The 17,128-nt window shown below is 46.9% G+C and overlaps 1 protein-coding gene across 1 annotated transcript in view; it reads left to right on the top strand.

The window, feature by feature from the left end:
• Window positions 1–14,657, top strand: part of LOC146209947 (uncharacterized) — a 58,455-nt gene extending 43,798 nt beyond the window's left edge. Inside the window, exon 2 of the mRNA XM_084581518.1 lies at window positions 14,478–14,657. Coding sequence (XP_084437644.1) covers window positions 14,478–14,657 — 180 coding nt within the window. The remainder of the gene's footprint in view (window positions 1–14,477) is intronic.
• The last annotated feature ends 2,471 nt before the right edge of the window (window positions 14,658–17,128 follow it).

Here is a 17,128-nt window from a genome sequence, read left to right as displayed (position 1 = left end):
AAATGGTTGTTCCTGCGCACATTAAATAAACACTGATTATTATTATTATTATTCTTCGAGAGTTGTCCTGCACGCCGGTCATCCCTGGTTTACGTTGGTGCGCGTGAGAGCTGTGCGCTGCTAGCTATCTCCCAACGGAAAGGTTGCCTGCTCCGCCCCTGCTCGTCCTTTTCGTCAATACTAGCTGGCTTCATTCAGCAGGGCGCTTGCACAAGTTGGCAGCGGCAGCTGTGGCTGCGGTGGGACTTCGGTAACTGCAACTGCTTCCGTCCGGTGAGCGCACCCACCGCCTAACGAACGCTGATACCCATGTGTTTTTAAGAGGTAGTGTTCTTCGGTTCCTTTGTTAATTTCTTTTTTCATGCCGCCGACTGCTGAGTGTTATTTCTGAACTTTGATGCGTTGATATGGATAATAGCGAGGAGTGTATTGTCTGTCAGAATACATTGCCGGATGACGGACGTTTTATGAGATGCATGGACTGTAAAGAACCGTATCATTTGGGACAGAACTGCTCAGGTATCGCTCCAAACACGTTCAGTACGATGGGCACGCAAAAAAGAGACGTTTGGGTGTGCAAAACCTGCCGTACTAGCAAAAAACGCAGTGGCTCAAATTCGCAGCAGGTGACACAATCAGCGGACAGCTCTGACGTACTTGCAGCACTTATGACAGAGATTAAAGACATTAAACGAAATGTCGAATGCATGCCAGAGCTTCATGCAAAAGTTGATTCTTTGCTTCTGCTAAAAGCAGAATTCACTATGGTTTGTACAACGGTTCATGATGTGGAAGAATCGGTAAGCTTCCTTTCTGCCAAGTATGACGCAGTGGCCGAACAACTTAAAGCTGATAAGGAAGAAGCCTCGGCTCGTAATGAAGAAATATGCCAGCTGCAGGAAAAGGTGCTCGCTCAGGAATCTTCGATTCAGCGACTGCAGAAAGGGCTTAACGACTCCGAGCAGCATAGCAGGAACGCTAACATGGAAATTCATGGCTTGGAAATGGAGAGAGGTGAAAATCTGATTAAGTTCCTTAACGAGCTGGCCGAGAAACTTGAACTGGAAAAGCCTGGTAATGGGGAAGTGGTGGCTGTCCACCGTCTTCCAAGCAAGAAATCATCGCCTCCTATCTTGGTGCGATTCTCTTCTGTTGCTGTTCGAGAACGCTGGTTCGCAGCGAGGGGCAAGCTCCAGAGCCTTGCTGATCCGGAATCATCGGACCAGCTATACTTCAATGAAAATTTGACAGAGGGCAACAGGAGGTTGTTTTGGCTAGCAAGGACTAAAGGAAAGAAAGAACACTACAAATTTGTTTCAGTTAGAGGCGGCAAAATCTTCGCAAATAAAGACGAAACCGCAGCTCTCATTCGAGTTAATTGTGACTCCGATATCGATAAGATAAAATGAATCACGGATCCTTCACAAATCCACTAGAGTTTACAGACTTTGCTGCTTTTAGGGCAAACCTTGGCCGAAATACAGGTAAGGAATTCAAGTTGGTTAACTTCAATATTCGTAGTCTTCGCAAGGATTGGGAACAATTCAAGATGTTGGCAGAGGAATTGGTTGGTTTTGTCGACATATTTGTTGTCACCGAGATAAATTCACCGGAATCCTGTTTACATTTGTTCACCGTGAATGGTTATCGTGCTAGTTTTGCCACACACGCAGTGCGCCGTGGTAGAGGCATTGCTGTCTTTGTGAACCAAAAGTACGATGTTTCTGTTGTCGACATCTCGTTTGCACATGCGGAATGTTTAGCCTTAACGATAGATCTATTGCATGCGTCCCTTACATTATTAGCTGTGTATAGACCACCATGTGCTAGCATAACACGATTTGTCATTGAACTCGAAGAGACCCTTCTGAAACACAAAGCAGATGACTTGTTCTGCGTGGCAGGGGACCTGAACATTGACATTTTATGCCCAAATAAGTTTCCTGTTTCTGATTACCTGTCGTCTCTTTCGGCATTTGGAATAGAAAACATGATCAATGCCCCTACGCGTGAAGATCTCATGAACGGTCGACTGGTGAGGTCTTGCCTTGATCACATCGCTGTTCGAGCACTGCATCACACCTTGTCCGCATGTATTATTTCACAGCGGTTAGCAGATCATTATTTCACTGCCTGTCGTTTTTTGCCGATATATAAGCTGCCTGAAACCACTGCATCAAGTAGCAGGGATGCTAATATGCTAATTGTCACAATTACAGATGAAAGAAGATTGAACAAGCTAATAGGGTCCTTTCGCTCGGCACTCTTAACTGAAGGTGAACCGGTGGAGTTAGTTTACACAAAGCTGTGAAATAAACTTGACCAGCTGAAAGAAACGTGTACTCGGAAATTAGTGCGTAAGAAAAGGAGGAATCACAACTGGTTAAACTCTGAAATCATGCGGGCAATCGCAAATCGAGATTGGCTTTGGAAACGCTCTAAACGTGCTCCTAATAACAATGACCTTCGTTCTGAATACAGAACCGCCAGGAACAGGGTTGGAGCACTTATTCGATCCGCACGACGGCAGTACTTTCAGCAGCAGTTCCAACGATCCTATAAAAATCCTGCAAAAATGTGGTCTCTGATTAAACACTTTCGGGGAAACGATGGGAACCTGTCTTGTTCGGACGTTTTGGTAGACGAACCTGTGTCGAAAGGTGACGATTTCAATAAGTATTTTGCGCTAGCGGCCGAAATGGCAGCAACACGGCAAAGCTTTAAATGTACACTAAAAAATTCTTCATCAGCTTCCGCATATCTTCCAAAGCTATCAAAGGAGGTTCTTGCCAGGCTAGTGTTTAGCTTCCGACAAAACAAGCCCGCCGGAATAGATGGTATATCGGCCGCACTGATACAGCGGAATTTTCACGCTCTCTCGGACATGCTGCTTTTCTTGAATAACGGGTTTTTGGAAAACGCTGTAATACCTGAAGATTTGAAAACTGCTATCGTAAAACCGCTGTTCAAGGGAGGACAAACGAATGCTATCGAGAACTACAGACCGATTTCTATCCTGCCGATTTTATCACAGATACTAGAGAAATTCCTATTTGAATGTATGACTTCCTTCTTAGACAAATTCGATGCCATTTCAAACAGTCAGTATGGGTTCATTAAGGTAAGAGGTACTACATTATTGCTTGAGGAATTTGCTGATGAGTTGTACGCTGCTTTCGATGAAAACACGTTTAGCTGTACTCTTTTCCTAGACGTTAAGAAAGCCTTTGATACGGGTAATCATACTATTTTATTAGAAAAACTGTACCTTCCGGGCTTTCGAGATCCTTTTTATGCTGTTGTAACGAATTTCTTATGCGGACGTTCTCAAGTGGTCAGAATTAACAGCAAAATGAAGCACAGTGGAAAGCTCCCTGTAAAAGGGGGTGTACCACAGGGATCCATCCTATCTCCATTGCTCTTTAATATATTTACAAATAATCTGAGCTCTGTAACATCCAAGTGCTTGATTTTTCAGTACGCTGACGACACAGTTCTGCTCACGAAGCATATAAACTACGAGACGGCAGTGAATGTGTTGCAGGAAAACATTAATTATGTCATGAAATGGTTTCCCGATAATGGAATCTCGGTGAACATAAACAAAACGAAAATGATATGTTTCAGGAATCCTTTAAAGACACTACTTATAGATAGACAAGTATTCTTGCATGATCATGATTCCCTCCCCTGTTGTTGCAAGCCAATAGAATATGTTAACTCGATCAAATATCTCGGTGTTGTTTTTGACAGCAGCTTATCTTGGCATGACCACTTGGCATATCTAGTTACTCTTCAATATGAAGTCTTTGGCGCCGATGCAGTAAAAAAAGCTATAATTCATGCACTCGCGTACAGTGTTCTCAGATACGGCGTAACTACATTTGGGCCATGTCCTTCACGCTGGCATTGCCGTATTGATAGTATATTAAAAAACATGTTGAAGAGCGTTGCGTACAATTGTCACATACCATCCGGCACGGACGTCTTTCAGTTCCTAGGCCTTCCGTCATTTCATTCTCTTTTTGTGCAGACAGTTGTTCACCGGCATTTTTGGAATTCTGACTTTTTAATTAATAATACTCCTGACCGGAAGTTAAGGAAAACATTTCGTTATTATATACCACGGAGTGTAACTAGATACGGGAAAGCAAGGCGCTGTGCTTATGTTCCTGAAATCTTTAATGAGTTACCGGATGAAATTCTTGCGGTAACTTCGATGCGTAGCCTAAAGATGCATCTGAAAGCCCTTTGTTGATATTTGCAGTCTTTTGTCAGAGTGAAGTTATGCTTAAAAATATATTCATTTACTTTTATATTGACGTCTACTCTGGGTTTAGAGTTGAATTTCTCAATACTCATGCTGTTAACCTGTTTTTACACCTTTTTTTTTTTTTGCTCTCGCTTGGGTGTAACGAGAAGCGTTGCTATATCTACTGCCTTTTTTGTAGTCTTGGCCGTAACTGCCGGGCCCAGTCCCTCAAGCCTCTTGTTGGCTTATGACGGGCCTGAACCATATTGTATTATCTACAAAGTGGCAATAAACATTATTATTATTATTATTATTATTAATATTATTATTATTATTATTATTATTATTATTATTATTATTATTATTATTATTATTATTATTATTATTATTATTATTATTATTATTATTATTATTATTATTATTATTATTATTATTATGCTGGGTTAAATTTCCACGGATGCGCACTGCGCCCCACGGCTTAAGCATTCACACGATGACATGCACTACTCGGTTGGCTGATCAACTTTGCTGACTAATCTTTGCTTCACTGAGCTGTTCGACTTTCACGGCAAATATTAATGGAACGGGGACACTACGAAGTGTGCATATTGCGAGACGTGAAGCCTCCGCATTCAACCCAACGGTGTATTCGCTAGACAGTATGCTAAGACCCAAAATTAACGAGCACTGCAGAATCTGCATTGGAGTAATGCGAAAGCACGGATGCTGCTGTTGGTTGCTTCTGGTTGCTGCTAGTTGCTTAATTTACTTCTTGTGTAACAATTTTAGTCTTCAGTACTTTCAAACTGCGCGCCAATCCCTTTCTATGCCCTTTTTCGGCTCTAATTCCGGGTGCGTGACGTCACATTTCTGACGTCACAATTCATTTCTTGTTTACTTATTTTAGTCTTCGGTACGGTATCCTCGAGGCGCTGCAGACGAAGTTATGTGATGTTATGAAGGTAGTGAGAGACCGGAAAGCGTGGCGTGATATGATCCATAGGGTCAAAGGAGTCGCACACGACGGAACAACTGAACTGACTTTCCAATTGCGCGCCAATCCCTTCCTATGCCCTTTTTCGGCTCTACTTCCGGTTGCGTGACGTGACATACTTGGCCACCCTTATTGAAGTTCAACTTCATTTCCTTTCTTCCACAGACAAGTCGGGAATAAAAGCTTTGGTGACAGCTTTACTAAAGGTCCCGACTCCTAAGGCAACTTTTACATCATTTCGTACCATCATTGGTAGTTCATACAGCGCTACACTTACGCTAAGCGCGAGCACACTTGCAAGGAACAGCACAAAAAGGAAAACCATATTGTTAATTGGAAACGCGGGACCAAAGTGATGTGCTCACTGACGAAGACGACGACCGAGGAACGCGGGCACGACAAAGCGTTGAGAAAGAGGACGACGCGGACAGAGTGGACACTGCACGGCTACTGAAGTCTCAGCGTCGAGTTCAGCCCACCGCAGGGCTGGTACATTAAGTAAATCCCCGTAACATCTTGGTGGAGGTCGCGGGTTCGACACAATCTGACGCTGGATCTCCGCAGTGGCCGTCACCTCGGAACCGTCACGATGACAACCGACGCGGCTCTATCTACCTCCGCAACTCCAACTGTCGTCGTAGCCCACCCCCGTGACCCTGGCCCAGTCTGCGGTACAGATGAGGTCGATGTCGAGGACTAGCTTTCGCTTTATGAGCGTGTTAGCCAGCACAACAGGTGGGACGCCACGCTGATGCTGGCCAATGTCATCTTCTACCTTACTGGCACGGCACGCGTTTGGTTCGAAACGCATGAAGCAGAAATACCCTCCTGGGATATTTGCAAACAAAAACTCCGTGACCTGTTCGGAAAACCGTTTGGCCGTCAACTCGCCGCCAAGAGGGACCTCGCCAAACGTGCCCAGACATCTACCGAGCCTTATATTACGTATGTACAAGACGTTCTGGCCCTCTGCCGAAAAGTTGATAAATACATGCCAGAACCTGATAAGCTGGGGCACATCCTCAAAGGCATAGCCGACGATGCCTTCAATCTTCTACTCTGTCGGGACTGTGCTACGGTTGACTCCGTTTTGCAGGTTTGTCGACATTTCGAGCAGGCCAAACACAGACGCATTGCACATCGCTTCGATCGGCTCCCCAACACTGCCCCTACCTCCACGTGCGAGGATCTGCCGACCCTAAGGCAACCTTCCAACACTGAAAATGTGACACGCATCGTGCGTCGTGAACTGGAAGCGCTCGTTCCTGCTGCATCCAACCCGCCCTCCTCGGACAGCAACCTAGCGACGATATCCCTCATTCAAGCCGTCGTTCGTCAAGAGGTTGCCAACTTGGGCGTCCCCTATAGCCACACCATGGAACACCACAGTTCGAGCCCCGTCCCTCCCATGGTCGCCACCGCTACACCCCACAACACCTACGCGCCACGCTACTGATACCGCAATCCTGATGAGTGGCGCACCCCTGACGACAGGCCGATCTGTTTCACGTGCTCGCGTATTGGCCACATCGCTCGCCACTGCCGCAGCCGCTGGACATCCCCACCTCGACGTTTTCCTTACGTTGACCGCTACTCCAATTACGGTCACCCCCGTTTCACGCCTCGTTATGAGCCGCCCCGCACCGATACTACTCCCCTCCTCTTGTGTCCAGTCGGTCTCCTTCCCCGCCAGCCCGCCGTTCCCGTTCACCTCTTCCTAGCCGCAGTTCCTCGCCGTCCTCTGCCGGCCGCTTCACGGGAAACTAGCCAATACAGCTCCCGGAGGTGACGCTGCATTGGTACCCCGACCTGCAAATACTCTACTGCCCATTTCTTGGCCCTGTAACCTCCTATCCCTGTTCGTGGATGGTGTTCCCGTCTCTGCCCTCATTGACACTAGTGCCCAAGCCTCGATCATGAGCTCATCGTTTTGCCGCCGCCTCAAGAAAGTACAGACCCCCGCCGCTTCGCCCAACGTTCGTGTTGCCGATGGCAGTACTGCTGCCGTCACTGGGCAGTGCACTGCCCGAGTCACCCATGCCGGTCATATCATCCTTGTTTTGTTCACCGTCCTCAACCAGTGCCCTCACAATGTGATCCTCGGTCTTGACTTTTTAACGGCCCACTCTGCCCTTATCGACTGCTCCAGCGGCCTTCTTCGTGTGGACCTACCTGTCTGCTCAGACATCCTCCATCTCCGCCTTTGCTCCACCGAGTTCGCTCGCCTGCCCCCTCACTCTTCTGTTTACCTACCTCTGTCACCTTTCCCGCCTGTGCCTGACGGTGACTATCTTGCTTGCCCTATCACCGAGGTCTTTCGTGACCGCAACGTCGTTGTTCCTCATCTCATCGTACGCGTTACACAGAACAGCACCTACCTTCCTATCCTGAACTTCAGTCTGTCACCTCAAGTTCTCCCCGAAGGAATATCCCTTGCTACCTTGTCCCCTCTCACAGACTGCACCATTTGTGCACTCACTCCTGGCCCACACTCAAGCGTCCTTCCAACACTCGTACTCTCCACCACAATTACCGACCCTATTTCCGCAATGATTGCCTCTGACCTCAGCCCCGAACACGCTCAGGACCTGCACAACCTTTTGTTATCCTTCTCCGACATTTTTTACTTTGTTGCCGGATCTCTGGGCCAAACATCAGTTGTGACTCACCGCATTGACACCGGCGACGCAAAGCCTGTACATCGGAGGCCTTATCGTGTGTCCCTTTCTGAGCGCCAAGTCATCCAGCAGGAGGTCGACAAGATGTTGGGCAACGATATCATCGAACCTTCGAGCAGCCCCTGGGCATCTCCTGTCGTGCTCGTTAGAAAGAAAGACAACAGTTGGCGCTTTTGTGTCGACTATCGACATCTGAACAAGATTACAAGGAAAGGTGTTTACCCGCTGCCGCGAATAGACGATGCCTTGGACTGTTTACATGGAGCCCGCTACTTTTCCTCCATCGACCTTCGAAGCGGCTACTGGCAGATCTCTGTTGACGAACAAGACCGCGAGAAGACAGCTTTTGTCCCACCCGATGGACTTTACCAATTTAAGGTTATGCCTTTTGGACTTTGCAAAACCCCTGCTACGTTTGAACGAATGATGGACTCCTTACTCCGCGGCTTCAAATGGACCACTTGTCTAAGTTACTTGGATGACGCGATGTCTTCTCGCCCTCGTTCGAAAGCCATCTTCGTCGCCTCTCTTCCATCTTGGCACTTTTCCGCCGTGCCGGACTTCAACTGAACTCAAAGAAGTGCAGTTTTGGTCGCCGCGAACTTAAAGTGCTTGGCCATTTGGTGAATTCCACCGGCGTGCAACCCGATCCCAACAAAATTCGCGCTGTCAGTGCGTTTCCATGTCCCCGTTCACCCCGTGATGTCCGCAGCTTCATAGGACTGTGTTCTTATTTTCGCCGGTTCGTCCCAAACTTTGCCGCTGCTGCTCGTCCTCTCACCAATCTGCTGAAGAAAGGCGTTCCTTTCTCATGGGGACCAGAGCAGGCTAACGCATTCTCCACCCTCATCGCTATTCTCACCAATCCTCCTGTGTTGGCCCATTTCAACCCGTCTGCCCCAACGGAACTTCGCACCGACGCGAGTGGCCACGGGATTGGTGCCATTCTTTCACAGCGACTACGCGGCCAACATTGCGTTATTGCCTACGCCAGTCGTCTCCTGTCATCGGTAGAACAGCACTATTCTATTACTGAACGGGAGTGCCTGGCTCTCGTTTGGGCCGTTGGAAAATTCAGACCCCACTTGTTTGGCTGACCCTTCACTGTAATTACCGATCACCACGCCATATGTTGGCTTTCTTCCATCAAGGATCCTGCTGGCCGCCTCGGCCGCTGGGCACTGCGTTTGCAGGAGTATACCTTTTCCGTTGTATACAAATCCGGTCGGCTTCACCAGGATGCAGACTGTCTGTCCCGTTATCCCGTCGATCCCCCTTCCTCTACTGACCATGAGTCGGACCCCTGTGTCTACTCAATATCGGACTTTTCCTACATAGCCGACGAACAGTGGTTGGACCCAACCCTCAGTTCTCTTATCGACCGCCTCCGCACACACAGTCGTGACTCTTCCCTCGCCCTGTTCTTCCTTCATGGGAATACGCTATACCGCCGCAACATGCGACCTGATGGCGCTGAGCACTTGCTGGTCGTTCCCCAACACCTACGCTCTGCCGTTCTCGAACAAATTCACGACGCCCCTACAGCTGGTCATCTTGGCCTCTCACGCACATACGACCGCGTGCGCCGGCGTTTCTTCTGGCCTGGACTCTACCGCTCTGTCCAACGTTATGTAACCGCTTGCGACCTCTGTCAACGCCGGAAGAAACCCCCTGTGCTACCACCTGGACACCTGCAGCCGATTGCTGTCCCGAATGAGCCATTTTCTCGTGTTGGCCTTGACCTCCTAGGGCCCTTCCCCGAGTCCTTGTCAGGAAACAAATGGATCGCTGTGGCCACCGATTATGTCACGCGGTACGTGATCACTCGCGCCATTACAACCAGCTGCGCCACAGACGTTGCTGACTTCCTTTTGTACGACGTCATACTACACCATGGTGCTCCCCGTCAACTACTTACCGACCGTGGCCGCTGTTTCCTTTCCCGAGTTGTTGCGGAAATACTTCGTTCTTGCTCCGTTCGGCACAAGTTCACCACTGCGTATCACCCTCAGACGAACGGCCTTACGGAGCGTCTTAACCGCACACTCACCGACATGCTCGCAATGTATCCGACAGTCATCGCGACTGGGATATTAGTCTGCCATTTGTCACCTTTGCATATAACTCTTCGCGTCATGACACTGCTGGGTACTCTCCATTCTATCTTCTCTTTGGAAGAGACCCCTTACTACCCTTCGACACTTTGCTTCCCGCCGCTGGCCCCGTCACAACCTATGCCCGCGATACCATCGCCCGAGCCGACGCTGCTCGCCAGATTGCTCGTCACAATCTCACCATCTCTCAATAAGCTCAAAAACGCCGCTACGACGCTCACCATCGCGATGTGCACTATCCTCCCGGATCTCTGGTGTTGCTCTGGCTTCCGTGCCGTCGTGTGGGGTTGTGTCAAAAACTTCTGCCCCACTACACAGGTCCTTACCGTGTATTACGCCCAGTGACCGACGTGACCTATGAGATTTCACCGCTCCACCCAAAGTTACCGACTGCTACACCCACTTCCGAAATCGTACATGTCGCCCGCCTAAAGCCATATTACTCCCCCTCCACATCGCACGCCTAATACGCACCGGGACGTTGCCTTTTGCCGAGGGGGGTAGTGTTACCTGGAAACGCGGGACCAAAGTGATGCGCTCGCTGACGAAGACGACGACCGAGGAACACGGGCACGAAAAAGCGTTGAGAAAGAGGACGACGCTGACAGAGTGGACACTGCACGGCTACTGAAGTCTCAGCGTCGAGTTCAGCCCATCGCAGTGCTGTTACATTAAGTGCATCCCCGTAACAATATCTAGAGAACGCAACTAGAATATGCACAGTACAGGTCTCACAGAACAACCAACAAGAAATTTATGTCTGCTTCCTTCACATGCGGAAATTATCACGGCAGTAATCACGGATTTTGTTTTTTGAATTGCTGGTAATATAAAAATTATCATGGCTTAATTTGTTTAACAAGACGGGGAAGTTTTAACTGAAAGACTGGTTTATAGAGTAAGTTCTTGGTGTTGGTGTGATCCAAGTTTCTCTGTCTCTCGTGTTACAGCAGCTGTTGTTTTCTTTGAGTTGTCCAAATACAGTGAATGGGCTATCACGTTACTGTGAATGATATTTATAGCATAACATGAACCTGTAAAAGTATAATGCAAAGATCGGAAGGATGTCGTGCTTTATAAATATATGTCTTGTAGGGAAAAGATATGGCACGTTCGCTATAGAGCAGATAACTTTTTTCTGCAGTAAATTCAATCTATGTAGATTTGTTACCCCTGTTGTTTTTCAAAGCAAGCTACAATATTGAATACGAGTTCGTACTAACGCATTGTAGAGCAACATCTTTACCCTTACTGGGAAAATATGTCTAAAGCTCGAAAGTATACCTAGAGCTGAGGAAACTCTCTAACAAATGTGTTCTATGTGCGCATTCGAGATAACAAGCTCTTTTGATGGCTTTTTAAGACTATTTTGAGAGGGGTAGATAATTTCCTTCCCTTCGAAAGGTATAACAGAATTTGTGTTTTTGTAGGATTTATGCGCAGAGAGTTTGCATCTGCCCACAAGTGCAGTTAAGTGCATCACTTGTTTTGCGTCTAACGTCGGCTTCAGAAGTTCCTGTTACAAAGGTTGCATCATCCGCAAATGACACAACCTGAACATCACTCGCACTGTGGATGATATCATTTATATAAACTAAAAACAGTAACGGCCCCAGAATGCTTTCTTGGGGCACTCCGGATGTTATATGGAGGGTAGAAGAGGCTGCTGTGTTTATATCTTTATATTGTGTTCTGTGAGATAATTAAGATTGTAATAAAGTTAAAGCTAAGCTCCGGACACCGTACCATTGTAACTTAAAAAGTAGAAGTGCTGTTTCCGTAGATCTTTTTTTCCTAAATCGATGCTGAAAATCTAGAAATAAGTGGTACTTATCAAAATAAGAAGTTACTCTTTTATGTATTATTTTCTCAGTACCATTAGAAAACACAGGTAATATGGAAATAGGTCGGTAGTTTGTGAATAGGTTCTCATCACCTTTTTTAAAAATTGGTATTACTCGAGGAATTTGCATTTCTGAAGGAAACACCCCAGTGGAGAGAATCAAATTATAAATATGGATAATAATTGGGCACAGTATATCAAGAACATATTTCATGGGTAATAACTGAAATGCATTAACATCCTGCGATTTCCTATTCTTCATGCTATTTATAAGAAGAAAACCTCAGTAGGTACAGTCGGGGCCAAAGACAGTGATTTTATGTTATCATTTCCTCGCATGTACTGAGCGTAGTTTCTAGCAATGCTCCCATCTTTCGTTTGCTGAATAAAAAAATCATTGAAAGCGTCTGCTAATGGAACACCGGAGAGCTCTTTTTCACCATGCCAAACGTGAGCGTACGAGTAGCAGGGCGCACCAAGGAGTCCAACTTGCGCCAAGCTGCATCTGGCCGCAGCGTACTTTCATCATGGAGCACATCTATTAAGTATGAATCCTTCGCTTTCCTCACCGCATACGTAAGTTTAATCCGGTATGTCTTAAATTCCGTGAGTATATTAAATCTTTAGTCGGTATAAATTTGGCGTATAACGCATTTTTATGCTTAATCATTTTCAGATGTTATCTCTTTAACCAAGGTTTGCGTGCTTTCCTTGGCCTTTTTTTACCTTTACTACTGAAAAATACTGGTTGTATATTCTCTTAAATATACTTAAAAAATTCCAATATGCTGTGTTACTCTCACGGCATTCATATACAGCATCCCATGTTTGGTTTTCAACTTCGTGATGAAATGATTAAAGACGCCAAGAAGTAATAACCTGCCTATATATGGGTTTTGGTTCATTCCACTTTAAGGGAAATGACATTCTGACACATGCGTAAGCACCCCATCTGTTAACATTCATCCCCGTGAAATCTTATATCTTGACGAAACTGGTTAAAGTGAAATGTTTTTTTAACTGCGAACATGCGCACTTGGCTGACAGGGCATTTTTGTGTATATCCCTGTTCTTTCAATAAATCATACAGTTTACAGCGCTGTTTTCGTCTACTCGCTTATCCTATGTTTGGTGCGCTGTGTGTATTTAAAAAATGAAACGTCATTTTGACGTCCTCATATTGTGTTTATGCATGACGTATTTCCTGCCACACAACATCAGATTTCAGGAGGCAACTCTCGACAGTGGGCAGTTTATTTCACCCCATTTATAACACAAGCGTAAGTTCTTTCCTCTCTACCTTCGGTATTGCTGCACAATTAGTTATATATGCATACCATTCAGGCATCATGAATAGCACTGCTAAAAATTCGTTTTCACGCTCACGTCATTTTTACGTCACCGCAAAAAACCATTTCGACAAACCGCAATTTCGCGCCACACATTTGAAACACGTGACGTTTTTGACAACCAATCAGAAAGGCAGCATGGCTCCGAACGGCGACCATGTGTATCGAAAATAGGGGCCCCAATATACGATCGCCATGTGCCGGCCAGTGAGCACACGAAATAATGGAAGCGTTCACGCATATAATTCTGTTGGTTCTTCCGTCACTTGTGGTTTCCTAGAAAGAACTGGATTTTTTCTGGATTGGTAAAGCGAAGATGTGCACCCAACGTTTCGCCCTCTGTGCACACAGTTTCTATATTAGAAACGTCAGTGCCAGCCCGCGCCTTGTAATCCAAGTTTTGTCTTTTTTTGTAGTTTATTTGTATTTTTTCTGATGCTTAAGGTTTTTGTTTCCTGGCATAAAGATGTTAACGTCAGCCGCCCGTTCTATATAATTTTCGTTCTGTACATATATGCTACGCAGTTGCGAATCGGGTATTCAGTTCTAGCAGACGACGAAAATCTGTCAGCCATATCTTAACGCATGTACCTTACCTACCCAGTAAAATATTGGAAAGGCGGTCCTTGTTCGCAAGTTGGGCAGCTAAAACATTTCCAGGAACTTTCCTAGTCGCTCAAGCCGTCAGTTACACGAAGTTACCTGAGAAGATAATCTTGAATGCTTTGAAGCTATCTTTCCAACGCCGACACAGCATGAACCCCGTAACTAGCACTCACGTTACACGCAGCTAAATGTGTCTTTCATCGATAAGCTGGAAATGCTCTGGGTCGATCATGATTTGCTTATTCAATATAGTGAATTTTTTATCAGACCTTTAAGCAAGAATTGTGCTGAATTACCTGCATTTACCCTAAGCAGATATTGGAAGTAACCACGGCGCCTTCATGAAACCCTAGCATCCAGGTTTTATTTTTTTTTTTCGTTACACGCAGTCTTTCCACTATTGCACAGCACCTAGTACCTCGCTGCTTGAGCAACAAAATTGTGAATACCCTCAGGTAATCGCAGACGAGAGCCAATCTGTCAATCGCATTTGGAGATCCGTGCAAGTTAACAAGTCTATAAATCAGTCGACACAACGTTTACGGAAATTCGCTCGAAATATGTGCTTGAGGAGTGTGCTTACATTCGCCGGTCTGTCATTCTTAGCAGAGACCAACCGTTGGCTTTCTCGTCTTCGCCAGGTGGTGCCGTACAAGGCCGGGTCGACGTTCTACTGCGCCTTGGCGAACCTGAAGATCACCCCGCGCGAGTACCTCGAGGCCTACGAGGTATGCCATCACCAAACGATCACCGGAGCACATATTAACAAACTGGGAAGCACAGCAAGTGCTCAACACCTCCGGCGTGTTCATCCTGCGTAAACTGTCCTGCTTTTAGAAGCGGCCAGTTCAAGCGGAAGGTGTCTTTGGCGTCCACAGTTTTTCTAGCCTGTATCGTCCGCAGACAAATTTGTCGACTTTGCCATGCAGCAGGGCTTCTGAAACTTGGTACCGCGGGCTGCTTTCGCCAGTTCCTGACTATGCCCCACCATTTTTTTCGAAGGTCTTACTTCTTGCTGCGCCTGCGGGCCTGGCACTGTGCCTGGTTCGTTGTAAGCCAATTCATAGGGCTTTCTAGCATTCTTATTCCTGAGAAACGTTGCTGTTGTGACTAGTATTAATACTAATAATAATAATGTTATAATAATAATCTTTATTCAGTATATTCAAAACAACATACAGAAGCGGAAACGCCGAAGCCACAAGTGGGCTTGTGCGGCGACAACCGGCAGCCGCGGCAATGTGCGCATTACATCAGAGCTCTATCCGAGGCAAAAAAAGAACAAGGAGGAGGAGGAGGAAGAAAATTTTATTTAGCCCTATATTACTTGGCGGTTTTTCGGACGTCTTCAGAGATATCTTCTTGTTGAATCCAGAAGAGTCTCCTCCGTCGACCTCGTCCACCTCTGCACAATGGTCGGTTGCCCTCAGTCCAGGGCTCCGCTGGCTACCGCCGCCCGCTGGGCTTGCTGTAGCAGACCATGCTCGTATTGGTAACGCTCGCTGAACAGCAGAATCTCCCATTGCTCCGCACTCGAGTTGCGAATTTTGAGGACCACATCTATGTTTTGACAGGCCCATGTGATGTGATATAGTGTTGGGTTTTCATAGCACCACGGACATCTGTCCGCGTATATGGTAGGGTACATTTTGTTTAGAATGTGTAGTTGGGTATGAACCCGTCTGTAGTTTTCTCCATATGACTGCTTCCTCTCTGGTGAGAGAACTGTGCGGTGGGGGATATCGCTTTGATCTTCCTCTATAGTTTTCTAGTATGGCCGAGTATGCCTTGGGTGCTGGCAAAAGTTCAGCGGACTCGTCGTATGCTCGGCTAACCTGTCGGCCTCTTGGTTCCCTGCCACCCCCATGTGCCCCGGTACCCACATAATTTTGTGTCTGGTCTTGTTTTATTCGTGGTTTTGAATTCTGTCGTTCGCTTCGAGGAATATACGGAGCGCGTGACGACCAACCCTACCATTCATGAAATTTTGACAGGCTGTTTGAGAGTCCGTGAGTATCGTTAGCGACCGCCCAGTTCTATAGTCCTCCGCCACCGCTAGAGCAACTGCTACTTCCTCGGCCTCTGCTACTGTGCAGTGTCGGATAGAGGCACTGGTCACTTCTTGTAAAGATGAATCGACCACCGTGGCCATTGCAATTCTCTTGCGTCCTCCTCTCGAGGACGCGTCTGCATACACGGCCGTGTCTTGAGGAGCGTATGTTTTTTTTTTAATAGAATCGGCCCTTGCTTCTCTTCTACCTTGGTGGAGGTTAGGGGCCATGTTTCTCGGGATTGGAGCTACATTGAGGGACTTACAAAGTTCGTCGGGGATCGTTTCCGTCCTCGCTATTTCTCGCATATGCTCACAGTATCCGAGTCTCTGTAAGAGCGCTCTTCCAGTCGTTGTCTGTAGCAGCCTGCGTTTTTGCAACTGAAGCTGCGCCTCGCGTAGTTCTTCGAATGTGTTTTGCAATCCAACCGCCACGAGCCTTTCAGTAGACGTGTTGCGCGGTAATCGGAGCGCCGTCTTATACGCTTTGCGTACCAGGGCATCTGCTTGTTGTATTTCACTCTTGTTAAAGCACTGGTAGGGCAGGCTGTACATAATTCGGCTCACTACCAGGTTCTTAACTAGTTTTAGTGTGTCCTCTTCGCGCATGCCATTCCGCCGGTTGGTGATACGGGTGATCATGCATGTCACTAGTAGCGTTGTTGTTTTGAGCATGGTAAAAGTGTGACTATACTGCGTTGATTCGATTGAACCCACATACCTAATATTCTTATTGTTGTCTTTTCCGGGTGGGCATTCCTTCCAGGTAGATGTTGAGCTTTAGGTCCTCACTGGTTGGGATGGTCCGGTTTTGTTTGCCTCTCCACACTCGAAGCAGTTCCGATTTCTCGGTCGAGCATGCGAGTCCTCTTTCTCCGAGATATTTCTGTACACAGGAGGCCGCTTCCTGTAGTTTTTCTTCCTTCTCCCCGAGGGAACCGGTGTTCGTCCAAACTGTTATGTCGTCTGCATACATGGCGTGCCTGATGCCTTCGATCTTCTCTAGTTTCCGTGCTAGACCTATCATAGCTATATTGAAGAGGATAGGTGAGATGACTAATCGTTGGGGTGTTCCTTTGTTTGGCACGTGAATTTTGTTCGATCGAAGGTCTGCCATGCCGATGGTGGCAGTTCTGTCTGACAGGAAGGCTTTGACGTACCCGTGGATTCGGCGTCCGCACTCCAGGTCGTCTAGGACTCTAAGGATCTCTTCGTGACTGACGTTATCAAATGCTCCATTGA

This window comes from Amblyomma maculatum, chromosome 1 (assembly GCF_055883805.1).
Source record: "Amblyomma maculatum isolate TAMU_Amacu chromosome 1, ASM5588380v1, whole genome shotgun sequence".
Classification (NCBI taxonomy): Eukaryota; Metazoa; Arthropoda; class Arachnida; order Ixodida; family Ixodidae; genus Amblyomma; species Amblyomma maculatum.
Note: the sequence above shows the minus strand (reverse complement) of the source record. Positions and strands in the feature narration are given on the sequence as shown.